General features: G+C 44.3%; 1 protein-coding gene across 5 annotated transcripts; it reads right to left on the bottom strand.

Annotated features, from left to right (window-relative positions):
* Nucleotides 1-1816: 1816 nt before the first annotated feature.
* Nucleotides 1817-26930, bottom strand: LOC109880608 (histone-lysine N-methyltransferase KMT5B-like). Of its 5 annotated transcripts, none has more exons than XM_031812508.1 (10): nucleotides 26081-26930; nucleotides 14599-14850; nucleotides 12658-12805; nucleotides 10851-11016; nucleotides 10537-10646; nucleotides 10149-10315; nucleotides 9521-9540; nucleotides 7324-7460; nucleotides 6636-6841; nucleotides 1817-6380 (listed from the first exon to the last, which is right to left on the bottom strand). In XM_031812508.1, the coding sequence occupies exons 2-10, from the start codon at nucleotides 14759-14761 to the stop codon at nucleotides 4330-4332; spliced, it is 3168 nt and encodes a 1055-aa protein (XP_031668368.1). In that variant the 5' UTR covers nucleotides 14762-14850; nucleotides 26081-26930; the 3' UTR covers nucleotides 1817-4329. The 5 variants fall into 5 exon arrangements, with proteins under 5 accessions (XP_031668368.1, XP_031668370.1, XP_031668369.1 ...); XM_031812510.1 differs by having other exon boundaries at nucleotides 26473-26930; XM_031812509.1 differs by having other exon boundaries at nucleotides 25988-26092.
* Nucleotides 26931-27309: the final 379 nt, after the last annotated feature.

Here is a 27309-nt window from a genome sequence, read left to right as displayed (position 1 = left end):
TGAACTAAGCTAGGCTACCACATATCACAGTCAGTGTATTGAATTAAGCTACCACATATCACAGTCAGTGTATTGAACTAAGCTAGGCTAGACTACCACAGTCAGTGTATTGAACTAAGCTAGGCTACCACAGTCAGTGTATTGAACTAAGCTAGGCTACCACAGTCAGCCTATTGAACTAAGCTAGGCTACCACAGTCAGCGTATTGAACTAAGCTAGGCTACCACAGTCATTGTATTAAACTAAGCTAGGCTAGGCTACCACAGTCATTGTATTAAACTAAGCTAGGCTACCACAGTCATTGTATTAAACTAAGCTAGGCTACCACAGTCATTGTATTAAACTAAGCTAGGCTACCACATATCAGTAATTATATTAAACTAAGCTAGGTAACCACATATCACAGTCATTGTATTAAACTAAGCTAGGCTAGGCTACCACAGTCAGTGTATTGAACTAAGCTAGGCTACCACATATCACAGTCATTGTATTAAACTAAGCTAGGCTACCACAGTCAGTGTATTGAACTAAGCTAGGCTACCACAGTCAGCGTATTGAACTAAGCTAGGCTAGGCTACCACATATCAGTCATTGTATTAAACTAAGCTAGGCTACCACAGTCATTGTAATAAACTAAGCTAGGCTAGGCTACCACAGTCATTGTATTAAACTAAGCTAGGCTACCACATATCACAGTCAGTGTATTAAACTAAGCTAGGCTACCACAGTCAGTGTATTAAACTGAGCTAGGCTAGGCTACCACAGTCATTGTATTAAACTAAGCTAGGCTAGGCTACCACAGTCATTGTAATAAACTAAGCTAGGCTAGGCTACCACAGTCATTGTATTAAACTAAGCTAGGCTAGGCTACCACAGTCATTGTATTAAACTAAGCTAGGCTACCACAGTCATTGTATTAAACTAAGCTAGGCTACCACATATCACAGTCATTGTATTAAACTAAGCTAGGCTAGGCTACCACAGTCATTGTATTAAACTAAGCTAGGCTACCACAGTCATTGTATTAAACTAAGCTAGGCTACCACATATCACAGTCAGTGTATTAAACTAAGCTAGGCTACCACAGTCAAGTGTATTAAACTAAGCTAGGCTAGGCTACCACATATCACAGTCAGTGTATTAAACTAAGCTAGGCTAGGCTACCACAGTCATTGTATTAAACTAAGCTAGGCTGAGTTCCAGCTAAGACATGGTCAGTTCCAGGAGGTGGTGCTCGGCCTGTTTTTAGTTGATACATTAGTCATGTAAAACCTGTCAGGGGCTGTGAAATGGGCTGTTGTTATGATATAGGTCAAACCAGACTAACATCCCCACTCACTACATAGAAAACAACTTCCTGCTTAACCGCTGTATCCAGGCAACAGAGCCTAGTGAAAAATACATTCGTCCCAAGACTTTAAAAAAAACAAAAGCTCTTTTAAAAAGACCTCGATCATGAATGCCAGGGGTCCTCCGTACAACTTAAGACGGTCCACTTCTACAGTTCTACTTAGTGTGTTCATTCTCCCTGGTAATTTGATCATATATATTGATTGGTTGGGAAGTGCATTCACTTGGGGTAGTATTCATTAGTGTACACCATAGGGAAAAACATTTTGCAACTGAAAACACGTTTCTTATTGGACAAATGTTGGTAGATCCCTGCCGTTTGGTTCCTAGTGAATACGAGACCCAGGCTCCACGCTCAGTAGGCTTAAAAGTATGGGAAACATTTCAGATTTAAAAAATATATATATTTAAAAAAAATAAGTTGAATAATTCCTTATTCTAACATGTTTAGAAGCAAGACATTAACCACAGAAAAATTGTTTATTCTCACAAAAGAAACCTTATGTTTTCAAGTATTCCAAAACTGTTAAATAAGTACAGGGTGTGTTCACGTTGATTTTTGTGTTCTCCATACTAGACATAAAGCACTGCTCCGGTTTAAAGGGTCTGTTTGAAGTGTTTTTCCCCACTAACCCAACGCAACACTAAAAATGTCTTCAAACGATTCACATTTGTCATTTTTTTTGTTTGTTTGTTTGTTGTTATTGAACTTCATCCAATCAGAAATGTCGACAGCTGGCTATTGAACAAAAGATCACACAGTAACACCTGGAACAGTACAGAATGGAGAGTGACTGGCGTCCATACAGGGGGAGGTACACGTATAGCCAGGGTTGTGTTCATTGGGGCACACAACAGAAGAAGGAAAAAAAAAAAAAAAGTGACAATTTCTTATTGGACAAGTCAAGGAAGCCCCCTCCCATTTCAGTGAAGCCCCTCCCCCTTCTTGTGCCTAAATGAACACAACCCTTGTTTATCACTGTGATTCGCTGCTTGCTGGTGATATGAACAGTACAGGACAACAGAAAGTGGAGTTAACATTCATCTCCAGTTGATCCCTTGATTAAATTTGGCAGTTCAGTACTTCCACACTAAAAAGACTGGTTTCCCAGACAAGGATTAAAGACAAAACAAACAAAAAACCACTGTCGATGGAAAATCTATTGAACTAGCTTGGTAGTTCGAGGCTAGTCTGAATATGTCTGGGAAACCAGCCCTAAAATAACTCAAATAGAAAGACTATACAGAAAGACTGGGCGGGGGGGGGAGAGGAGAAAGTGTTCCCATAGTTACAGTTACCGAGGTACGACCTACAGTTCTTCACCTTCTGATAATATTTTTTTCTAAAAACTAGGCCTTTCACCAGATACCCCAAGAGTTGTTTGTAAGGCACCTAAATACTGTTTTGTGAAAATGACTATTTCGTTGGGGATAATATTTCTATGAAGTTGTCATGTGTTCATTATGTATGATTTGGATCTAAGACAAACAACAACAACGAAATACTCTAGTGAGTTTGAACTCGTTTTCCAGAACATGATTCAGTCTTTCTGTAGTAACATGACTTCTGGTCTTCTTCGTGTTACTTCCTGATGGCGTGTTTAAAAACAGCGTACACGCCGTGTATCTATTTAACTGATTAGTGTTTCAAACGTTAAACCTCTTGTGGCTAGACGGTATACAGCGTGTGTTCTACGGAGGGCTAAAGTGTACTTGCACTCGATTGATGAATCAAGGTCACCTAATTAGTAAGGAACTCCCTTCACCTGGTTGTCGCGAGGTCTTAAAGGAACAACCAACAAAAACAGCAGACACTTTGGCCCTCCATGGAATGAGTTTGACACCCCTGGTATACAGCAAAAAAAAATACCGCTGCACGTTGGAGTCGGGTAGAATATTAGCATTTCAGCTAACCCCAACCCTTTTTCTAACCTTTAACCTAATTCTCCTAACCTGCTAGGAAGTTAATTCTGTCCGTAGCTGTATACGATCTAGTCAAAACCAAAATCAGAGGCTCCAGAAATCAGAAATGAAGCTTAAAAATGACCAAAATATTGGTCCATTTGTTGGCTTGTCAATGACCCATTTACCCATCATGCTGTAAACAGTACTGTGTGAGCTTTAAAACACATTGGGATATTGCAGCCAGGGTCAACGTTCTCTTAGAGAATAACAAAAACAACACAGCCAGGAGGACAGGAGGAGCAGGGTTGGACTCAATACCATTTCAATTCAGACAAGGAAGCAAACTGAGATTCCAATTCCAATTCGGAATTCCTGTTTGTTTCCGGAATTGGAATGGAGCTCAACCCTGATGAGCAGCTGATAGAACCCACTATGATTCCAGTGTGTTGGTGGGACTGAGTTCATTCATGAGTTGAATGGTTATAGAAAGCTGTCATTATTACTACAACTGAACGGATTGATCCCGATCAGAACATTACTGGACCCATATCCCCATATCATATGTTTTTTTTTGACAAAAAACTAAATTAAAAACAAAACAAAAAGTCTGGTTTGCCAACAGAGTTTAGAATTGCGTACTGTGAGACAAAATCTAAAATAAAAAGTTCAATAAGTCTGTCTGTGGGACAGAGGATAGTCACCATAATATCTGTACACCTTCTACAATATTCATGTTCATTCTGAATATTAATCATGACAGAAGTGCATTCACTTTTCATTTATACCAAACATCTTCTTTCTGATTCGCTCTGTTTTTTTTGTGCAACTTTTTAAGTTTTTTAATTTATTTTTTTAAATGACTGTACTTCTTTAAACATCATCAACACAACAGTTGATGAGTGAGTCCGGTGTTTTCTGTACATGTAAAAGGTGGAGTGATGGACTGTGTCCCAAAATGGCACCCTATTCCCTACACTAGTGTCCTGCTATTTACAACACATACAAAGTAGTGCACTGCACAGGGAACAGTTTGACATTTGGGACGCAGATATGAACTCCATTCAGAGAGCTTTATCAGGCGTTTAGCCTCAGAGACTGGTCCTCTCTCCTCCGGGATGAGATATCGATGTCTATTGAGTCTTTCCCCACGATGAGACGTAACCGTTTCGCCGGCGGGAGTGGAATGAAATCGTCCTCAAACTCATCGTCAAAGTAGTCATCGTCGTCATCCTCCTCCTCTTCCTCCTCCTCCTCCTCATCATCATCATCATCAGACGAAGACTCATCTACCACAATGTTTTTTATCCTGTGCCCTCCGTGGTTCCCACCATTCCTGGCTTCCAGGCCGAAGGCCCCGCCACCCAGACCGCAGCCCTCCGTGTCCCCCCTGTTGTCGGTGTGCGTCTGGGCCCGTCCGTCGTCCTCCCTCTTCAGCTGGATCTTCAGCTTGGTGGAGCTGCTGGTGCTGTGGAGCCCGGGAGGCCCAAACCCGTTCAGCTTGGACACGTGGTAGGAGCTGCAGGAACTGCCCTTCTCCCTGTCCTGAGACGGGTCCTTCCTGAACATAATGCTGATCTTGGACGTTGATGAGGAGGAGGATGACGAAGAGGAGTTGACCGGGGGTTGGGCGGTAGGCTGCGGCGTGGTGGTGGTGCTGCTAGCCTGCTGCTGCGTGCTGATTGGCTCGCTGGGCTCGTTGGTCTTGCTGCTGCTGCTGTCTCTGCGCCGGCGGAGCGTCAGTTTGGGGATCCCTCCGCTGTTCTCCAGGATCAGCTGGGCGTCGTAGCGCGTGATCCTCTGTTTCTTCTTCCCTTTGCTCTGCGCTCTGTCCCCCCTGTGGCTCCGGTAACCTCCCTTCCCTTTATGCCGACGTCCTTTCTCCCTCCCCTTGTTCCTGTTCCTGTCCTCCCCCCGCAGGGCCTCCCTCCCCTTGTTCCTGTCCCTGTCCTCCCCCCGCTCCCTCCGGAGGGCCTCCCTCCCCTTGTTCCTGTCTCTGTCCTCCACCCGCTCCCTCCGGAGGGCCTCGCTCCCCCTGTCCTCCCCCCGGAGGGCCTCGTTCCCCCTGTCCTCCCCCCGGAGGGGCTCCCTCCCCTTGTCCCTGTTCCTGTCCTCCCCCCGCTCCCTCCGGAGGGCCTCAGTCCCCCTGTCCTCCCCCCGGAGGGGCTCGCTCCCCCTGTCCTCCCCTCGCTCCCTCCGGAGGGCCTCACTCCCCCTGTCCTCCCTCCGGAGGGCTTCGCTCCCCTTGTAGTCCCAGTGGTGCTCTGGGACAGAGAGGCCCAGCAGCATCTTGTCGCAGTCTGCCGTGTCGGCAGTACTGTGGTGGTGACGGGGTTGTTGGGAGGACGCCACCGGGGCCACCCCTACCGGAGGGAACAGCTCGCCGTACGACGAGTCCTCGCGCTTTATCGTCCGTTCGGGCCGGAGCTGGGTGAGCTGGCTGCGTCTGGTACAGACCCCTCTGCTCGTGTAGCCAGCACCCAGACCCCCGCCCAGCTCCGAGCCCAACCCGTGACCCAGGTACTGCTCCAGGTCAGCAGGCTCCGTTTTAATCTCCACCCCTCCAGGGACGGTGCCGTGGCCCTCCAGGCCCCCAGGCTCCAGTTTAACCCCAGCTGACCCAGCTACAGTGTCCTGGACCTTTACCAGGGTCCTGGTGGACCTGCGAGTCCTGTAAGTGCAAGGCTGGCTCAGGCTGCCCTCGCAGACTGCCGGGGTGTTGTTCTCCTTGGCCGCATGGCGGGTCAGACACCCCCGCTGGCCCAGTGCTGCCTGGACCGGTCCCTGTGCATCCTTCTCCTTCTTCACCGACACGCCCGCCTTACACAGCGACAACGTCCTCGGCTCCCGGAGACCCAGGCGACCAGGCCCGGTGGTACCCAGCACCTCCCCTCGGGCCACCGCCGCTTTGGGCTCCGAACCTCTGCCCCTGCTGCATCTACTGCGCAACCGGACCTTGGAGAGCGAAGGCGTGGCGGGTTTGGATCGGAGTCTCTTTGGTATCCTGCCAGTGTTTCTGTGACTTTGTTTAGAAGGTGAGGTAGAGGTTAGTGCTCTGGAAAGAGACGATCTGCTTGGAGTTCTGGTTCTGCTGAACTTCATATTGGAGGAAGTCCTGTTCCTTCCAGCTGAGGGGGGGGGGGGGGGGAGAAGAGTGGGAAACTAAACATCAGATCATTTCTAAATTCAATTTAAACGTCATTCTTGAAGTAACTGTTAAAATTGTGGTTCGTTTTACACATTTCAAAAAAAACAAAATCTGCATATTCAGCATAGAGAATTCTAACAATCCAAGGGGAGGGGGATCCACCTAAAACCCCAAACTGAATGAACCCCCCCAAACCTCAGTCCTAATTTCAACCCTGGTTTCAACCTGTTCTTACGTGTGTGTGTGTTTGGTATGTCCTGAGAGTCTATGTCGGTGTGGGAGCCCACAGAGTGGCTGTCGGAGTTCCTGCTGCCCTCTCCTGCCTCCATCTTCTTCAGCCGGTTCAGACGCTTGTCCGTCTCCCGTAACCCGTACGCGCTGTTGATCACCGGAGCCTCCGCCGGCAGCCCAGCCTTGGATTTGAACGCGCCAGTGAGACGTCTGGAAAACAACAACAACAAACAAAGTAAAAGGTCACAACATGTGCCTTGGATTTAAACGCGCCAGTGAGACGTCTATAAAACAACAACAACAAACAACAACAAACAAAGGACCAGTAAAGGTCACAACATGTGCCTTGGATTTGAACGCGCCAGTGAGACGTCTGGAAAACAACAACAACAACAAACAAAGGACCAGTAAAGGTCACAACATGTGCCTTGGATTTAAACGCGCCAGTGAGACGTCTATAAAACAACAACAACAAACAACAACAAACAAAGGACCAGTAAAGGTCACAACATGTGCCTTGGATAACAGCTTGTTTTCATATATGGGGGGGGGGGTTGTTGTATTTAATTGTGCCATTACGTTGCATTACCTCAAACGATGTACAAAAAAAAGGAGAGATGGGAAAACCAACAGATTTGTGTTGTTAGTAGTTATTCAAATCAATAGAAAATGGACGTCAAGACCATACATACCGTTCACACGTGTAGCATTCACAATATTCGTTGTTCTCCCCGAAGAATCCGTCGCCGTAGTAACAGGAGATCTCCTCTCCCGGTTCGATGTCCCTTAGCACCTTGACACAGGCCGTGTCACGACCCGTCGACACAAACTGGAACACACCAACACACTCATTAAACACCTTCAGCCATCTAGACACACAACTAAAACGGTTAGAGATTCATTTAACACCTTCAACCATCGGTTATTGGGTACCGGTGCATTTAACGGCGCTGGGTACCGGTGCATTTAACGGCGCTGGGTACCGGTGCATTTAACGGCGCTGGGTACCGGTGCATTTAACGGCGCTGGGTACCGGTGCATTTAACGGCGCTGGGTACCGGTGCATTTAACGGCGCTGGGTACCGGTGCATTTAACGGCGCTGGGTACCGGTGCATTTAACGGCGCTGGGTACCGGTGCATTTAACGGCACTGGGTAACGGTGCATTTAACGGTGCTGGGTACCGGTACATTTAACGGTGCTGGGTACCGGTGCATTTAACGGTACATTTAACGGTGCTGGGTGCCGTTGCATTTAACGGTGCTGGGTACCGGTGCATTTAACGGTGCTGGGTACCGGTACATTTAACGGTGCTGGGTACCGGTACATTTAACGGTGCTGGGTAACGGTGCATTTAACGGTGCTGGGTAACGGTACATTTAACGGCGCTGGGTACCGGTGCATTTAACGGTGCTGGGTACGGGTACATTTAACGGTGCTGGGTACCGGTGCATTTAACGGTGCTGGTGCATTTAACGGTGCTGGGTACCGGTGCATTTAACGGTTCTGGGTACCGGTACATTTAACGGTGCTGGGTGCCGGTGCATTTAACGGTGCTGGGTAACGGTACATTTAACGGCGCTGGGTACCGGTGCATTTAACGGTGCTGAGTACCGGTCCATTTAACGTTGCTGGGTACCGGTCCATTTAACGTTGCTGGGTACCGGTCCATTTAACGTTGCTGGGTACCGGTTGTATTCAGCGCATATGACAAAATACAATTTGATGAATACGATTATATGGAGGGGAAGGACATGATCCTAAAGTCAGCACTCTATAAATATGGACCATGAGGTAACCTTTAATCGCAGGTGGGTAGCAGAATCCAAACACTGAAGGGAACCATTCGATTATATGGAGGGGAAGGACATGATCCTAAAGTCAGCACTCTATAAATATGGACCCTGAGGTAACCTTTAACCACAGGTGGGTAGCAGAATCCAAACACTGAAGGGAACCATTCGATTATATGGAGGGGAAGGACATGATCCTAAAGTCAGCACTCTATAAATATGGACCCTGAGGTAACCTTTAAATCACAGGTGGGTAGCAGAATCCAAACACTGAAGGGAACCATTCGAAGCAAAGGAAAATAATTAAACACTTTTAATGAAGTGAACATTTCCAGTCACATCTTTAAGGTGTGATTTACCGATCTTTTGTTGTCACCAAGAAAGAAAAATAATGACATTCCAAATAATAATATATTTTATTGTCTGTGTGTGAACCACCCTCTTCCTGCCATCTTAATCAATACACCAAGTGTATTGTGTTAACCTCATTCCGCACCAATGGTAGCAGCCTATTGTATTGAGCCCTTCGTCACAATCACCAAGGGTAGCCGCCTATTGTATTGAGCCCTTCGTCACAATCACCAATGGTAGCCGCCTATTGTATTGAGCCCTTCGTCACTCTCACCAAGGGTAGCCGCCTATTGTATTGAGCCCTGGGCTTCGTCACTCTCACCAAGGGTAGCAGCCTATTGTATTGAGCCCTGGGCTTCGTCACTCTCACCAAGGGTAGCAGCCTATTGTATTGAGCCCTTCGTCACTCTCACCAATGGTAGCCGCCTATTGTATTGAGCCCTGGGCTTCGTCACTCTCACCAATGGTAGCCGCCTATTGTATTGAGCCCTTCGTCACTCTCACCAAGGGTAGCAGCCTATTGTATTGAGCCCTGGGCTTCGTCACTCTCACCAAGGGTAGTAGCCTATTGTATTGAGCCCTGGGCTTTATCACTCTCACCAAGGGTAGCAGCCTATTGTATTGAGCTCTGGGCTTCGTCACTCTCACCAAGGGTAGCAGCATATTGTATTGAGCCCTGGGCTTCGTCACTCTCACCAAGGGTAGCAGCCTATTGTATTGAGCCCTGGGGGCTTCGTCACACTCACCTTGCAATTTGGCCGGCAATCTGAAAAAAACAAAGCAACACACAAGATTAGGATCCTAGTTTCCTCACAGAGAGAGACTGCAGCATAACTTCAATGGTTCTTCTGGAACACTTGACAAAGGACCCGCCCCAAACGGCACCCTAGTACTTATTTAGTGCACTACTTTAGACCAGGGTCCGATATTAAACACCTATTATCTGTTTCCGTTGTTGGAGACGGAGCCAAACATCCATTGTAACTACCCAGAATACATCTGTCCATTGTAACTACCCAGAATACATCTGTCCATTGTAACTACCCAGAATACATCTGTCCATTGTAACTACCCAGAATACATCTGTCCATTGTAACTACCCAGAATACATCTGTCCATTGTAACTACCCAGAATACATCTGTCCATTGTAACTACCCAGAATACATCTGTCCATTGTAACTACCCAGAATACATCTGTCCATTGTAACTACCCAGAATACATCTATCGGTAAACTCTATTTGGGAGTGCTGGCTGTATTTTTTTCCATGTAAGTCGGTTTACTTGTTATATGTTGATTCATTTACAAATGTGGTGTATTAATTTATTAATCCAATGACAACCTGTACTGTGTTGGCAGTGGAGACTGTCGTACCGTGGTTGATGAAGGCTGCAGGCCCCAGCCACAGCTGAGCACAGTTCTTGCGTGTCGAGTACATGACACTGAAGTCATTCTCCCCGTGACGCAGCAGCATGTTCTCCTCGCTCTCCGACAGCTCGGCGATGCAGCCCACCAAGTACTCGATCTTATCGTTCCTTTTCCTGAAGTACAAGAGAAAGAAAGAGAGAAAGAAGTCGATCCAAATAAGGGACGTGATCAATACGACACAGAAAATCAAGGAGTGGTTTGAAAGAAGATCGGTCCATTTCAATGACGACGATGTCAGAACAACAGGAAGTGTGACGGTCGGTCCATTTAAATGACGACGATGATGTCAGAACAACAGGAAGTGTGAAGAAGAAGAAAACCCAGCGTTCCTTACCATTCCTTTGTGGCCACGATCTTGGCTCCGTTCTGCTCCGAGGAGTAGCGGTTACACGGGAGAATCTCAAACCCACTGTCAGCCGCAAACATCCTCAGATACACAAACACCTGGAACAAAATGGAAAACAAACAAACAAGCAAACAAGTTACAAGGAAAAGAAGGGACTGGATCTTGTGGATAACCAACCTAATAAAAGATATGTTGTTAGATCAGTTGATTGGTGCAGACTCTACTTATCTTATTATTATTATTTGAACCTTTGTGACCTGGCATAGAGTGTCATGTGTGACTCTGTGGTGTTGTAATCTCACGTGCTGTTTGAAGAGCTTCTCCTGGGCTTTAGACTTGTGTAGGAAGTGGTGTCTGGACCAGTCTCCAGAGGTGAGTGCTCTGAAAGCCTTCTCCAGGTTGTCGTGCTTCTTGAACCGCTCGATAATCTCCTTCAGCTCTTCCTGTCTTCCCTTGATTGGTCGAAACCTGTCACGACATCACAGGTGTCGTCGATAACAACCAAACATTCCGGTTTCCGAATACCATTCATATTATCTAGCAACAACTTCTAGAAGGAAGACTATAAAGTGAATAAGAGACAACATTTCACATACAAAAACATTTCCTGATCATTCTATAGTGCTCATTGTGAGTAACGGCAATTGATTCGATGTCTGTACTGCTTTTCCAGACAGTAGCACTCTGACAGAGATGAGAGAGGAGGTCCAGACAGTAGCACTCTGACAGAGATGAGAGAGGAGGTCCAGACAGTAGCACTCTGACAGAGATGAGAGAGGAGGTCCAGACCTGGCTCAGTGATGAGAGAGGAGGTCCAGACTTGGCTCAGTGATGAGAGAGGAGGTCTAAACCTGGCTCAGTGATGAGAGAGGAGGTCTAAACCTGGCTCAGTGATGAGAGAGGAGGTCCAGGCCTGGCTCAGTGATGAGAGAGGAAGAAAGAGGAGGTCTAGACCTGGCTCAGTGGTGAGAGAGGAGGAAAGAGGAAGTCCAGAACTGTCTCAGTGATGAGAGAGGAAGAAAGAGGAGGTCTAGACCTGGCTCAGTGATGAGAGAGGAAGAAAGAGGAGGTCTAGACCTGCCTCAGTGATGAGAGAGGAAGAAAGAGGAGGTCTAGACCTGCCTCAGTGATGAGAGAGGAAGAAAGAGGAGGTCTAGACCTGCCTCAGTGATGAGAGAGGAAGAAAGAGGAGGTCTAGACCTGGGTCCATATTCGCAGTGTCCCCGAGTGCTGATCTAGAATCAGTTTGGCCTTTTAAATCCTATTGAATAAGAGGGGGAACCTGATCCTAGACCAGCACTCCTACTTTGAGATGCTTTGTAAATACAGTTCGAGATATAGACAGATTGCCTGGCAACACCACACAAATGATACAGAGATCTTCTGGGGACTTTTTAAAACGCACATTCTACTTAAAAAAAACACATGAAAAATGTAATGATGTCGACACCATCTGGAATCTGTGATACGACCCGCCGCGATGCGGGGAGACGAGGGAGATTTTGGGAAACTTACCCAGATGAACTCATGGAGAACCATGTTTATGGCTCTGCGTGCAGCTGGAAGGAAGTGGAAGGCTGTTTCAGGAGCAGTTGCTAACTAGTGTTAGCACAATGACTAGAACTCCATAGACATCCAGTCATTGAGCTAACGCTAGCTAGCAACCTTCAAACTGCACACAGACATAAAAATGATATCCATGAGTTTAATTGCCAAAATCTCACACTCTTTAAAATCAGTCTAGAGTTTAGCAAGGGAAGCCCAGGTATTGGATGAGGATAAGGGTCAGAGTCAGGTTTAAGGTTAGGGTTAAGGCCCCAGACTGACCTGGTGTTCATCTTGTGTGTCTGGAAGCCCAGGTATTGGATGAGGATGAGGGTCAGAGTCAGGTTTAAGGTTAGGGTTAAGGCCCCAGACTGACCTGGTGTTCATCTTGTGTGTCTGGAAGCCCAGGTATTGGATGAGGATGAGGGTCAGAGTCAGGTTTAAGGTTAGGGTTAAGGCCCCAGACTGACCTGGTGTTCATCTTGTGTGTCTGGAAGCCCAGGTATTGGATGAGGATGAGGGTCAGAGTCAGGTTTAAGGTTAGGGTTAAGGCCCCAGACTGACCTGGTGTTCATCTTGTGTGTCTGGAAGCCCAGATAAGGGTCGAGGATGAGGCTGGTGGTGAGGTCATCGTGCTCACACAGCTCCTTGGCGGTCATCCCAGAGGACGGGATACAGCGTCGCTCCGCCTCCAGGCTGGCCGCACTGAACCCTGGGAAAAACATGAGAGTAAATGAGTATGGTGAAGTTACCCCTAAGACCAGCGGTTCCCAACCTTTCCCATTCCGGGGGAACACACAAATCAATATTTAAAAGCTCGAGGACACCATACTCGGAACCATTTTAACATGTCTTGGCGGTCATATTATGATTAACTATTTGCATTGTGAAGAGTAATGTAATATTGATTATAATACGATTAATACTCCCAACTGTAATACATTTTGTAAATAACAATAAAAAAACATTTTTTGTAAAAATAAATAAATTTAAATTGTTCATCAAATTATTATTATGATTTATAAATGTTTTCTTCCGACAAAATGAATAACAATTGGGAGTATAAAATCATAAGCAATGTTACATTACTTTTCACAATGAAAATTAATATCAATAATAAACAATAATATGTCTTTAATTTGTTATATTCACTGCAAAAATTGACAACATTTGACCGCCGATATATTTTGTTAACTAAGCTTAACTTCTTGTTAATCCAGCCGCTTGTGTCAGATTTCAAAAAGGCTTTACGGCGAAAGCAAACCATCTGAGGACAGCTCCCCGCATACAAAAGCATGAAAAACATATTTCAATCAGGCAGGTGCGCCACAAAAGTAAGAAATAGCGATATAATAAATGCCTTACCTTTGATGATCTTCTTCTGTTGGCACTCCAAAAGGTCCCAGATACATCACAAATGGTCCTTTTGTTCGATAATGTCCTTCTTTATATGCATAAAAACTCAGTTTAGCTGGCGCGTTTCAGTCAATAATCCACCCAGTTTCCCTCCATCAAAATGAATCCCAAACGTTACTAATAAACTTTTCCAAACAAGTCAAACAACGTTTATAATCAAACCTTAGGTACCCTAATACGTCAATAAACAATACAAATTGGAGAAATTGGAGAAAAATACCAAAGAACGCGCTCTCTTCCACGTGCTTGGAAACACTACAGCCAAAATGGGAGCCACCTAGAAAAACTACCATTTCTGTCTCATTTTTCCAAAAACCAGCATGAAACTCTTTCTAAAGACTGCCGTTCCTTGGGCTTCCACTAGATGTCAACAATCTGGGAGGATTTTGCCTTATAATTAAAGTGACATCCATTGAAAACAGTGGTAGGCAGAATTTTTTTTGGGGGGGGATGGTTTGTCCTCAGGGTTTCGCCTGCCATATCAGTTCTGTTGTACTCACAGACATCATTTTAACAGTTTTAGAAACTTTGGAGTGTTTTCTATCCAAATCTACCAATTATATGCATATCCTAGCCTCTGGGCCTGAGTAACAGGCAGTTTACTTTGAGCACGCTTTTCATCCGGACGTGAAAATACTGCCCCCTACCCAAGAGAGGTTAAAATGGTTCCGTGAATGGTGGAGCTTTTGACAGTGATTTGGTGTTCCCCGGGAACGGAAAAAGGTTGGGAACTGCTCCCAAGACGCTAATCTCGTTGCATTTTCCCCACTATTAGTTAAGGTTAGGATAAGTGGGTCATTCCATAGCGAAACATTTTGCAACAGAAAGCTAAAAACCTGTGCTGTTATTGGAAAGTATCAAGTACACAGTAGGCCTACGGCTCCGTTTCAAAATGTTGTGTCCTAACTGAACTAGGCCCAGGGTCATTCACGAGGAAACAAACTGAAGCCAACGGACTGAAAATGGGACAGGATTACCTGAACGTGTCCAATAAGAAACCTCTTTGTTTTTTTGCTGCAAAATGTTTTGATACGGTGTACACTTATGAACATGACCCACATATGATATATTCCCAGTCCCAGTACTCACGGCGGCTACATCTCCTGCTGCCAGTCCCTGGTCGGAGAGAGCTCCTCTGTGGGTGTAGCTGCTGCTGGGAGCGGGTCTGGCTCTGGCTCACGGGCTGCTGCTCACTGGTGGAGTACCTGCTGCCATTCAACACCATGCTCTTGGATTGGCCCAGCCACTTCATACCCACAAGCCCCCTGGTCCAGTTGCATTGAGTCTCTTGAGTTGAGGGAGCACTCAGAGTGGGGAAGACTGGAAGCTAGGGGCTGTCACCTGGGGTGGGAAGAGGAATGGATGAAGGCCCGGTTAGAGACCACACACCATCTCATTACATCATCCAGTCATACTGAAGACATGGTCTCCACCCTGAAGAGATGGGTGTGGGTCCGATCAAAGTGCCTGCGTACCCATATTTTCAGTCCAAGCCAGCCCTAGGCATTTTGGGGCCCCTACGAGAAATTGTTGTCCCCCCACCTTGCGAGCAAATCACTTTAGCCCTCCCCCCTCCGGACAGCAGAGAAAAAAATGTTTTAGAATTAATTTCCTGATATTCTACACATTTTGCCATGGGGCGAAGAGAAGATTCAGCAATTTTATAACTTCATGCAATTATACTGGTTTTGCCAGGTGAAACCTGATTATTTCCAGAATGATCCGTTTCGATAACCGAGACACCAGACCAGCTTGTAAGTGTATGCGGAGAAGCCAGATGGAGGAGCCCCTGAGAAGAACCAAGGGATGCGGGCTGTCCTGGACGAGACACAGGGACTGGACGTTTAACATGTTTTACCTTGCCACAAAGTAGCCTAGGCAAAATCCGACCATATCAAAGGAGGCAATTATTTTTTAGAAAGACTTCCATATGCCATTGAAACCAGTAGTCTATTGTTTTCTAAAAGACATCTACCATTGAAACCAGTAGTCTATTGTTTTCTAAAAGACATCTACCATTGAAACCAGTAGTCTATTGTTTTATACAGACATATACCATTGAAACCAGTAGTCTATTGTTTTATACAGACATATACCATTGAAACCAGTAGACTCTTTCTCTCAGGTTCTGTTGGTTTTCAACATTCTCTCATTGTCTGGTAGCCAGATGCCCATTCACCCATACCTTACTGCACTAATAATGTTAACAAATAATAGTTGATCAACATTTGAAGCTAAAACATTCTGATCGTTTTATTTTTATGTAGCCTAGTCCTACTGGTTGTATGAATTTGTGATCTATCATCCCAGAGTCTGGTTGGGCCATTTCTTTCTGGACAATAGAATAGAGCAACGTTTCTACAATGGGAGATGGTAGATTGACATAGCTTTCCCTAGGAGTCTTTCTTATAGACACACCGCCTAAGTAAATTGAATTAAATTGCCAAAAATCACATAGCCTAATTAGCCTACTCCTGTCTGTACAGAACTAAATCAAATCATTCATATAAGCTACTAGAGCATGATTTGGCCACAGAGGGTCATTAGCTTCCCCTAGCCGTAATGAATATATTTTAAATCACATTGCCTACAGTTGGAAGGAAAGGCAGCCCGCTTGGTAGATACCCTAATAGATGATTGAGTTGTGACAGTCAGTGTAAAGTAAAAGACAGCCCAGCCAGACATATCGCAATATTTATGAATTCAATGTTGGGAAAACCTAGTTTGGAAAGCAAAATGGCTACTGTTTTAAAAGAGAAGAAAATTAAAAGACGAACCTATCGTTTAGTTCTAAGCTTAATAGATGGGAACAACAGTAGGCCTACAGCCCATCTCCCAAGCACCAGCGGAGAGCATCGGCCATATCCCCGGGTGAGTGCTCACTGAGCATTATTCACTATTCATCACTGTTGGGTCGGTGCCATTAAAAACATCGTTTTTAATATATATATATAAAATGCATTTTATTGCACACATATGCAGTAAACATTTTGGGATTACATAATGAAAAGTTGGCCAGCAGAATTACGCAGCATTGACACGTTAGTCCCCTCCTGTACTTCCTGTTCACCCCAGGACTGCGTCGCCAGGCACGACTCCAAAAACACCATCATCAAGTTCTCTGACGACACGACGGTGTTAGGCCCTACGGTATACGGGGTACGTACCTCGCCTACCCTACGGTATACGGGGTACGTACCTCGCCCTACCCTACGGTATACGGGTACGTACCTCGCCTACCCTGCGGTATACGGGTACGTACCTCGCCTACCCTGCGGTATACGGGTACGTACCTCGCCTACCCTACGGTATACGGGTACGTACCTCGCCTACCCTACGGTATACGGATATGTACCTCATCTACCTACATTATATAGGTATGCACGTCAGCTTTGACATCTATTTTGCACATCAGCGTTAAACTAGACATCGGGACGATTACAGCCTTATTCTAAAATACATTTTAAAATTGTAATTCCCTCATCAATCTACACACAATAGAGTAGAAAGCAAATACAGGTTTTTAGAAATGTCAAATTGATATAGATATATATATATATATATATATATATAGTGAAATATTACATTTAAAAATTAAATTTTTTATTTCACCAGGTAGGCTAGTTGAGAACACCTTTATTTAACCAGGTAGGCTAGTTGAGAACACCTTTATTTAACCAGGTAGGCTAGTTGAGAACACCTTTATTTAACCAGGTAGGCTAGTTGAGAACACCTTTATTTAACCAGGTAGGCTAGTTGAGAACACCTTTATTTAACCAGGTAGGGCTAGTTGAGAACACCTTTATTTAACCAGGTAGGCTAGTTGAGAACACCTTTATTTAACCAGGTAGGGCTAGTTGAGAACACCTTTATTTAACCAGGTAGGGCTAGTTGAGAACACCTTTATTTAACCAGGTAGGCTAGTTGAGAACACCTTTATTTAACCAGGTAGGCTAGTTGAGAACACCTTTATTTAACCAGGTAGGCTAGTTGAGAACACCTTTATTTAACCAGGTAGGCTAGTTGAGAACACCTTTATTTAACCAGGTAGGGCTAGTTGAGAACAGCTTTATTTAACCAGGTAGGCTAGTTGAGAACACCTTTATTTAACCAGGTAGGCTAGTTGAGAACACCTTTATTTAACCAGGTAGGCTAGTTGAGAACACCTTTATTTAACCAGGTAGGCTAGTTGAGAACACCTTTATTTAACCAGGTAGGCTAGTTGAGAACACCTTTATTTAACCAGGTAGGCTAGTTGAGAACACCTTTATTTAACCAGGTAGGCTAGTTGAGAACAAGTTCTCATTTGCAACTGCAACCTGGCCAAGATAAAGCGTAGCAATTGGACACATACAACAACACAGAGTTACACATGGAATAAACAAAACATACAGTCAATAATACAGTAGAACAAAAGAAAACAAAAAGTCTATATACAGTGAGTGCAAATGAGGTAAGTTAAGGAAATTAATAGGCCATGGTGGCGAAGTAATTACAATATAGCAATTAAACACTGGAATGGTAGATCGGCAGAAGATGAATGTGCAGGTAGAGATACCGGGGTGCAAAGGAGCAAAATAAATAAATACCAGTATGGGGATGAGGTAGGTAGATAGATGGGCTGTTTACAGATGGGCTATGTACAGGTGCAGTGATCTGTAAGCTGCTCTGACAGCTGGTGCTTAAAGCTAGTGAGGGAGATGTGAGTCTCCAGATTTTTGCAATTTGTTCCAGTCATGGGCAGCAGAGAACTGGAAGGAAAGACAACCAAAGGAGGAATTGGCTTTGGGGTTGACCAGTGAGATATACCTGGTGGAGCGCGTGCTACGAGTTTGCAGCGCGTGCCAGAAGTATACAGAATGGTGTCGTCTGCGTAGAGGTGGATCAGAGAATCACCAGCAGCAAGAGCAACATCATTGATGTATACCGAAAAGAGAGTCGGCCCAAGAATTGAACCCTGTGGCACACCCATAGAGAATGTCAGAGGTCAGGCCCTCCGATTTGACACACTGAACTCTATCAGAGAAGAGTACGTACATACATTTACATAAGTATTCAGACCCTTTACTCAGTACTTTGATGAAGCACCTTCTGACAGAGCTTGAGAGAATCTGCAGAGTTTGTATGGGGAGTGTTGCTGCACAGCTATTTTCAGGTCTCTCCAGAAATGTTTGATCGGGTTGATTGTTCTTTTTGGAAGGTTCTCCCATATCCACAGAGGAACTCTGGAGCTCTGTCAGAATGACCATCGGGTTCTTGGTCACCTCCCTGACCAAGGTCCTTCTCTCCTGATTGTTTAGTTTGGCTGGGCGTCTTGGTGGTTCTAAACTTTTCCCATTCAGAATGATGGAGGCCACTTTGTTCTTGGGGACCTTCAATGCTGCAGATATGTTTTGGTACCCTTCCCCAGATCTGTGCCTGAACAAAATCCTGTCTCTGAGCTCTACAGACAATTCCTTCGACCTCATGGCTTGGTTTTTGCTCTGACATGCACTGTCAACTGTGGGACCTTTTATATAGACAGGTGTGTATCTTTCCAAATCATGTCCAATCAATTGAATGTACCACAGGTGGACTCCAATCAAGTTGTAGGATGCACGTGAGTGGTGTGACATCATCAACATGGGCCGACTGCACGGCGACACAAATTAACCACATAGAGTTGGATAGGTGGTGCTGCCTATGCTGGATAGAGGGTGATGCCTATGCTGGATAGCGGGTGATGCCTATTTTGGATAGAGGATGATGCCTATGCTGAATAGAGGTATACAGGATCCACCGGAGCTCAATTGAGTCTCATAGCAAAAGGTTTGAATATTTATGCAAATAAGGCTTCTGTTTTTGTTTGAATACATTTGCTAAAATTTCTATTTAAAAAAAAAAAAAAGTTTTCGCTTGGTCATTATGGTGTATTGTGTGTACACCGAGGGAACATTTTATTTTAAATGTTATTTAATCCATTTTAGAATAAAGACTGTAACGTAACAAAATGTGGAAAAAGAGGGTCTGAATACTTTCCAAATGAAGTCTAAATAAAAAAGCCAATATGTAAAAAAAAGTGTAGGTGATCTGCATATTGGCTACAAGCCTCATGTCCAAAGAGATGCAGACATGAGGGCGGTGCCAGAAAATGAGGGCGGTGCCAGAAAATGAGGGCGGTGCCAGAAAATGAGGGCGGTGCCAGAAAATGAGGGCGGTGCCAGAAAATGAGGGCGGTGCCAGAAAGTGCAGTTAATCTTTAATGAGACTTTTAATGACATAAATATAGGCATGTTAGACAAATATAATGAAGGATAATTACCGTTAACGTCTTTCGGATGGGACGTTAAACAGGTGTCCGTCCTGGCTCTGTGGTTACTAAGGAACCCATGGCACTTATAAAGAGTAGGGGAGTTAACCCTGGTGTCCTGACTCTGTGGTTACTAAGGAACCCATGGCACTTATAAAGAATAGGGGTGTAAACCCTGGTGTCCAGGGGCAGAACGACAGATTTTCACCTCGTCAGCTCGGGGGATCCCAATCATGCAACCTTACAGTTAACTAGTCCAACGCAATAACGACCTGCCTCTCTCTCGTTGCACTCCACAAGGAGACTGCCCGTTACACGAATGCAGTAAACCAAGGTAAGTTGCTAGCTAGCATTAAAATGATCATATAAAAAACAATCAATAATAATCACTAGTTAAGTACACATGTTTGATGATTTTACTAGATATTATCTAGCGTGTCCTGCGTTGCATATAATCTGACTGAGCATACAAGTATCTGAGTATCTGACTGAGCGGTGGTAGGCAGAAGCAGGCGCGTAAACATTCATTCAAACAGCACATTCGTGCATTTTGCCAGCAGCTCATCGTTGTGCGTCAAGCATTGCGCTGTTTATGACTTCAAGCCTGTCAACTCCCGAGATAAGGCTGGTGTAACCGAAGTGAAATGGCTAGCTAGTTAGCGCAGGCTAATAGCGTTTCAAACGTCACTCGCTCTGAGCCTTCTAGTAGTTGTTCCCCTTGCTCTGCATGGGTAACGCTGCTTCGATGGTGGCTGTTGTCGTTGTGTTGCTGGTTCGAGCCCAGGGAGGAGCGAGGAGAGGGACGGAAGCTATACTGTTACACTGGCAATACTAAAGTGCCTATAAGAACTAGAGGTCGACCGATTATGATTTTTCAACGCTGATATCGATTAAGCTGTACCGATTATTGGAGGACCAAAAAAGACGATACCGATTAATCTGCTGATTTTTATTAATTTAGTTGTAAAAATGACAATTACAACAATACTGAATTAACTTATTTTAACTAAATATAATACATCAATACAATCAATTTAGCCTCAAGTAAATAATGAAACATGTTCAATTTGGTTTAAATTGTGCAAAAACAAAGTGTTGGAGAAAAAGTAGAAGTGCAATATGTGCCATGTAAGAAAGCTAACATTTCAGTTCCTTGCTCAGAACATGAGAACATATGAAAGCTGGTGGTTCCTTTTAACATGAGACTTCAATGTTCCCAGGTAAGACGTTTTAGGTTGTAGTTATTATAGGAATTATAGGACTATTTCCCTCTATTTGTGCACTTCACAAAATGAATGGCATCATGAGGGAGGAGAATTATGTGGATATATTGAAGCAACATCTCAAGACATCAGTCAGCTTGGTCGCAAATGGGTCTTCCAAATGGACAATGACCCTAAGCATACTTCCAAAGTTGTGGCAAAATGGCTTAATTAAGGACAACAAAGTCAAGGTATTGGAGTGGCCATCACAAAGCCCTGACCTCAATCCTATAGAAAATTTGTGGGCAGAACTGAACTGGCCAAAATTCACCCAACTTATTGTGGGAAGCTTTTGGAAGGCTACCCGAAACATTTGACCCAAGTTAAACTATTTTAAGGCAACACTACCAAATACTAATTGAGTGTATGTAAACATTTGACCCACTGGGAATGTGATGAAATAAATAAAAAGCTGAAATAAAATCACTACTATTATTCTGACATTTCACATTCTTAAAATAAAAGTGGTGATCCTAACTGACCTAAGACAGGTTATTTTTACTATGATTAAAATGTCAGGAATTGTTAAAAACAGAGTTTAAATGTATTTGCCTAAAAGGTGTATGTAAACATCCAGCTGTACATACCCCAACCTGAAGACATGGATTACAGGCAACATCCGCACTGAGCTAAAAGCTAGAGCTGCCGCTTTCAAGGAGCGCGACTCTAACCCGGAAGCTTATAAGAAATCCCGCTATGCCCTCCGATGAACCATCAAACAGGCAAAGTGTCAGTACAGGACTAAGATCGAATCGTACTACACCGGCTCTGAAGCTCGTCGGATGTGGCAGGGCTTGCAAACCATTACAGAATACAAAAGGGAAGCACATCCGAGAGCTGCCCAGTGAAACGAGCTTACCAGACGAGCTAAACTACTTCTATGCTCGCTTCGAGGCAAATAACATTGAAACATTCATGAGAGCACCAGTTGTTCCGGAAGACTGTGATTATGCTCTCCGCAGTCGATGTGAGTAAGAACGTTAAACAGGTCAAAATTCACAAGGCCAGACAGAATTACCAGGACGTGTACGGCGAACATGCGCTGGCCAACTGGCAAGTGTCTTCACTGACCTTTTCAACCTCTCCCTGTCCGAGTCTGTAATACCAACATGTTTTAAGCAGACCACCATAGTCCCTGTGCCCAAGACCACTCAAGTAACCTGCCTAAATGACTACCTACATCTGTAGCCATGAAGTGCTTTGAAAGGCTGGTCATGGATCACATCACGACCATTATCACAGAAACCCTAGGCCCACTCCAATTTGCATATTGCCCTAACAGATCCACAGATGATGTAATCTCTATTGCACTCCACACTGCCCTTTCCCACCTGGACAAAAGGAACACCTGTATGAGAATGCTATTCATTGACTGCAGCTCAGTATTCAACACTATAGTGCCCTCAAAGCTCATCAATAAGCTAAGGACCCTGGGACTAAACACCTCCCTCTGCCACTGGATCCTGGACTTCCTGATGGCCCGCCCCCAGGTGATAAGGGTAGGTAACAACACATCCACCACACTGATCCTCAACACGGGGACCCCTCAGGGGTGCATGCTCAGTCCCCTCATGTACTCCTTGTTCAGTCATGCTTGCACGGCCAGGCATGACTCCAACACCATCATCAAGTTTGCCGATGACACAACAGTGGTAGGCCTGATCACCAACAACGACGAGACAGCCTATAGGGAGGGGGTCAGAGACCTGACCGCGTGGTCAGTGGAGCAGGTTGAGAGCTTCAAGTTCCTTGGTGTCCACATCAACAAGCTAACATGGTCCAAACACACCAAGACAGCCGTGAAGAGACCAAGACAGCCGTGAAGAGGGCACGACAAAACCTATTCCCCCCTTTGGAGACTGAAGAGATTTGGCATGGGTCCTCAGATCCTCAAAAGGTTCTACGGCTGTACCATTGAGAGCATCCTGCCTGGTTGCATCACAGCCTGGTATGGCAACTGTTCGGCCTCCGACCGCAAGGCACTACAGAGGGTAGTGCGTACGGCCCAGTACATCACTGGGGCCAAGCTTCCTTCCATCCAGGACCTCTATACCAGGCAGTGTCAGAGGAAGGTCCTAAAAATGGTCAAAGACTCCAGCCACCCAAGTCATAGACTGATCTCTCTACTACCGCACGGCAAGTGGTAACAGAGCGTCAAGTCCAGGTCCAAGAGGCTTCTACACAGCTTCTACCCCCAAGCCATAAGACTCCTAAACATCCATTTTTTTCAGTTATGAACATATTCTTATTTTCAATGACGGTCTAGGAACCATCTTCAGGGGCAGAACATTTTTTACCTTGTCAGCTTGGGGATTCTATCTGGCAACCTTTCGCTTACTAGTCCAACACTCTAACCACTAGGCTACCTGCCGACCAATGGACATTAGACTGGTAGAAATCTGTCCTTTGGTCTGATGATTCCAAATTAGATTTTTTTGGTTCTAACCGCTGTGTCCTTGTGAGACGCAGAGTAGGTGAATGCATGATCTCTGCATGTGTGGTTCCCACTGTGAAGCATGGAGGTGGTGGTGTGATGGTATGGGGCTGCTTTGCTGTGACACTATTGATGATTTATTTAGAATTCAAGGTACACTTCACCAGCATGGCTACTACCGCATTCTGAAGAAACATGCCATCCCATCTGGTTTGCGCTTAGTGGGACTATCATTTGTTTTTCAACAGGACAATGACCCAACACACCTCCAGGCTGTGTAAGGGCTATTTTACCAACAAGGAGAGTGATGGTGTGCCGCATCAGATGACCTGGCCTCCACAATCACCTGACCTCAACCCATTTGAGATGGTTTGGGATGAGATGGACCACAGAGTGAAGGAAAAGCAGCCAACAAGTGCTCAGTATATGTGGGAACTCCTTCAAGACAGTTGGAAAAGTATTCCAGGTTAAGCTGGTTGGCACAATTCCAAGAACGTGCAAAGTTGTCATCAAGGCAAAGGGTGGCTACTTTGAAGAATCTCAAATATATTTTGATTTGTTCAACACTTTTTTGGTGACTACATTATTCCATTTGTTATTTCATAGTTGATGTCTTCACTATTATTCTACAATGTAGAAAATAGTTTAAAAAAAAGAAAACCTTGAATGAGAAGGTGTCCAAACCTTTGGCTGGTACTGTAGATCTTATTGTCCCAAGGAAGACAGGATGGCCTCAATTTCAAGCCCTGGAGGGTATTATTTTAGAAAAAGACCAAAAGTATTTAGGTGTAATTGTAACGTTGCAATATTTCACAGGCTACCGAGGGTGGTGCACCAACCTCCAGGCAAGCTTTAAAGGGGCCGTGTTGTATTTTGAGACAGGCCTACATTGTCTGATGCTCTATGGGAAGATAGATAGTAATGCATTTGATTTGTGTTAGACCTTTTTTATGTGTGTGTGGGGGGGGGGGGGGGGGGGGGGGCTTGAGTTTTTGAACAAGTAAAAACATTTTTTTTTTAAAGATATTTCCTTCCTGCTAAAAAACGTTAAACCCTGATATCTTTCTATAATTCTTCAATTTTTCTCTCTGTATTGTTGGGAAGGTCAGTAAGTAAGCATTTCACTGTTAGTCTACACCTGTTGTATTTACAAAGCATGTGACAAATAAAAAAGTTATTTATAGTTTAACTCTCAACAGTAAATTGAGACTCAGACTGAGTCCCCCCCCCCCCCAAAAAAAAATCTATATAATAATCTCAAATATAAATGGTGTAGAATCTTCTGATTTAGATTATATCTGCAGCGCCACTTAGTGGTCGAATGAGGGAAGCCGCTTTGGCCGACTCAAATTTGGTACGTTTGTATGAGACGTGCGTGATGATGTCTTATTTGGCAGCCAGATACACACGTAACAATACAATATTGATCGGAAGTCAAACTAATGGGCAATAGAAGCCATGCATTTATTTTATGGAACAATGGATTTGGTAACACTTCTTTAGCTAACTACACCCTTGAACACTAGCAACTGAAATACGCCCCGGCGTAACGTCAGTACAAACTAACAACAACACGAGGTTGTACTGACAGGGCCTCGTCAAAAACCAGCTGGCAAATTAGTGCAACACCTCATTCTGAGGGGTATATCAATGTCAGAAACGTTACCACATCATGTGCGAGTTAACGTTCGCTAGTTAGTTGACTGTTTTGAGAAAAGTGTTCAACGAGGAACCCGGAAGGACACCACTGATACATGTTTGCCAACTTTCCATTTCAAACAGAGGCCTGATGATAGCCAACTCGCCGTTAATGTAGTCTATTTGCATGTCAGAGGGTGGACATTACACAATATTTAGCGATGTTACATAGCTATGTAGGTTGGCCCGGCATTAGCTTAACAAATTACGGATGGCTTGAAAACTTGAAAGCGACGACCATTTACAGAAAGTTGACATACACATCTCACTCACCGGCACTGACAATATTCGTTTCAATGCCTTGGTGTTAACAGGGTTTAGTAATGTTAGTTAGCTAACATTAATCAATAACAGTAAAGTAAAACACCCGTGTTAAGTAGCTAAAGCAAATCATCTGTATAGCTAGCTAATTATCTACCAGTTAAGATAGGTACCGAAACAATCTAGCTAGTGATTTTCAACACAAAAGTCGAGCGTAAATACACCTCTAATATACAAACAATGTACGATAAACAGGTAGCTAAACGTTAACTATCTGTTTTTGAAAAGCAAACTAGACAAAACACTCGCCCAGGCCCAATAACCGAGGTTAGCTAGCCAGCTAGCATCGCTAACGCTAGTTCAGGAAAACTGACTAGCTTGTCCATATCTCGTTTGTTTTCTTTATTACTAGGTAACTTACTATCATGGCTGAGTTTGGATGTTTAATAGCACTCTAGTTATCTACATTATCTGACAAATGTTACAGTAACTAGCTGGCTACAAAACGGCACAGTTGTTAGCGAGGTAACTTACGTTCTGAAAACATTTTTCCACCCATAGAAAAGTGTCAGGGACGTCTTGCAACGACCATTCACCGATTGAACAAATAACGTAACAAATACTCACTAAATATTTATTCCAAGATGAGCAGGAACATTAGACAATCCTTCAACAACAAAAAAAAAATAATCCAGAATTGGTACGACCCTGTAATCGGAAAAAAATATCGTCGGAAACAAAACATTTCAGAAATTAAGATTAAAATTCAAGATGGCGGCTATAGCACAGGGAGCGAGGAGAAAGGCGAAGCACTGCCATCCAGAAGAAATAGACCCGAGGAATACTCCAACCATTCGGCATCAATTATGTCCAATAGTTTAAGATTAAACATAATATAATTGTCAAAACGACTTTAATATAAGTTAACTGATGATTTCGAGAAATAAAAACTATTAATTCCTGACTTTGTAAAAAAATAAATATCGGATGTACACAAAAGTAGTGCTGCATAAACAAACCTCTAAAGCGCTTCCTAAGAATCCAACGACAGCTGATAGGATCTACGCTCTTCTGCAGTCACACTCCGATAGAAAGCAAGTGAAGAGCAGAAAATATCGTGCAATAAGTCTATCTGCATAAAGATGGCATGTGAGCACAAAGGACTATTCTATACGGCAATACTACATTGACTCTCACCACTACTCTTTTTTTTCCTCCCAAGTACAATTTAACCAGTTGTTCAGAAAACCGGTTTCTCGGTCGACCTATCTATGGCACAAGTTGATGTGCGGTAGCTATGGTTCTAAGGTACTTGTAGTTAAATCCATACACGACAGCAAACGATATATCTATAAATCTGGGCACAGAGGGGCAATACAGAAATCTGCAATATAAACGACATTATAATCTCAGCTGTAAATACACCTCTGCTGATGTCATGTTGGGGCGGCAGTGTAGCCTAGTGGTTAGAGCATTGGACTAGTAACCGAAAGGTTACTAGGTTCAAATCCCCGAGCTGACAAGGTACAAAATCTGTCGTTCTGCCCTTGAACAGGCAGTTAACCCACTGTTCCAAGGCTGTCATTGAAAATAAGAATTTGTTCTTAACTGACTTGCCTCGTAAAATAAAGGTTAAAAAAAATGTACAAAAAATGTTCAAAGCATAATATTCTTAATCATACTAAACATAAACAAGCTGCAAGACTTTCTCTCACACACACAGCTGGGCCGATTTGGCTACAATGGGTGAATTTCCCTGTCCTGATGGACTTGCAAGACATTCTGCACCACATTTTCAAACGAAGCAAGATATTTCAGGGTTGTTGTCGTCCTTTCTTATTTGACAGTGTAGATCA

The sequence above is a fragment of the Oncorhynchus kisutch genome, unplaced genomic scaffold (genome assembly GCF_002021735.2).
Source record: "Oncorhynchus kisutch isolate 150728-3 unplaced genomic scaffold, Okis_V2 Okis03b-Okis08b_hom, whole genome shotgun sequence".
Classification (NCBI taxonomy): domain Eukaryota; kingdom Metazoa; phylum Chordata; class Actinopteri; order Salmoniformes; family Salmonidae; genus Oncorhynchus; species Oncorhynchus kisutch.
This window is presented reverse-complemented; position numbering and strand designations above follow the sequence as displayed.

Coding starts and splice junctions, on each gene's coding strand:
- LOC109880608 (XM_031812508.1), bottom strand. CDS start 14,761: ATGAAGTGGCTGGGCCAATCCAAGAGCATGGTGTTGAATGGCAGCAGG. Junction 11,017..12,657: donor ACACACAAGATGAACACCAG/GTCAGTCTGGGG, acceptor ATGTCGTGACAG/GTTTCGACCAATCAAGGGAA. Junction 6,842..7,323: donor GAATGCTACACGTGTGAACG/GTATGTATGGTC, acceptor GTTGTTTTCCAG/ACGTCTCACTGGCGCGTTCA.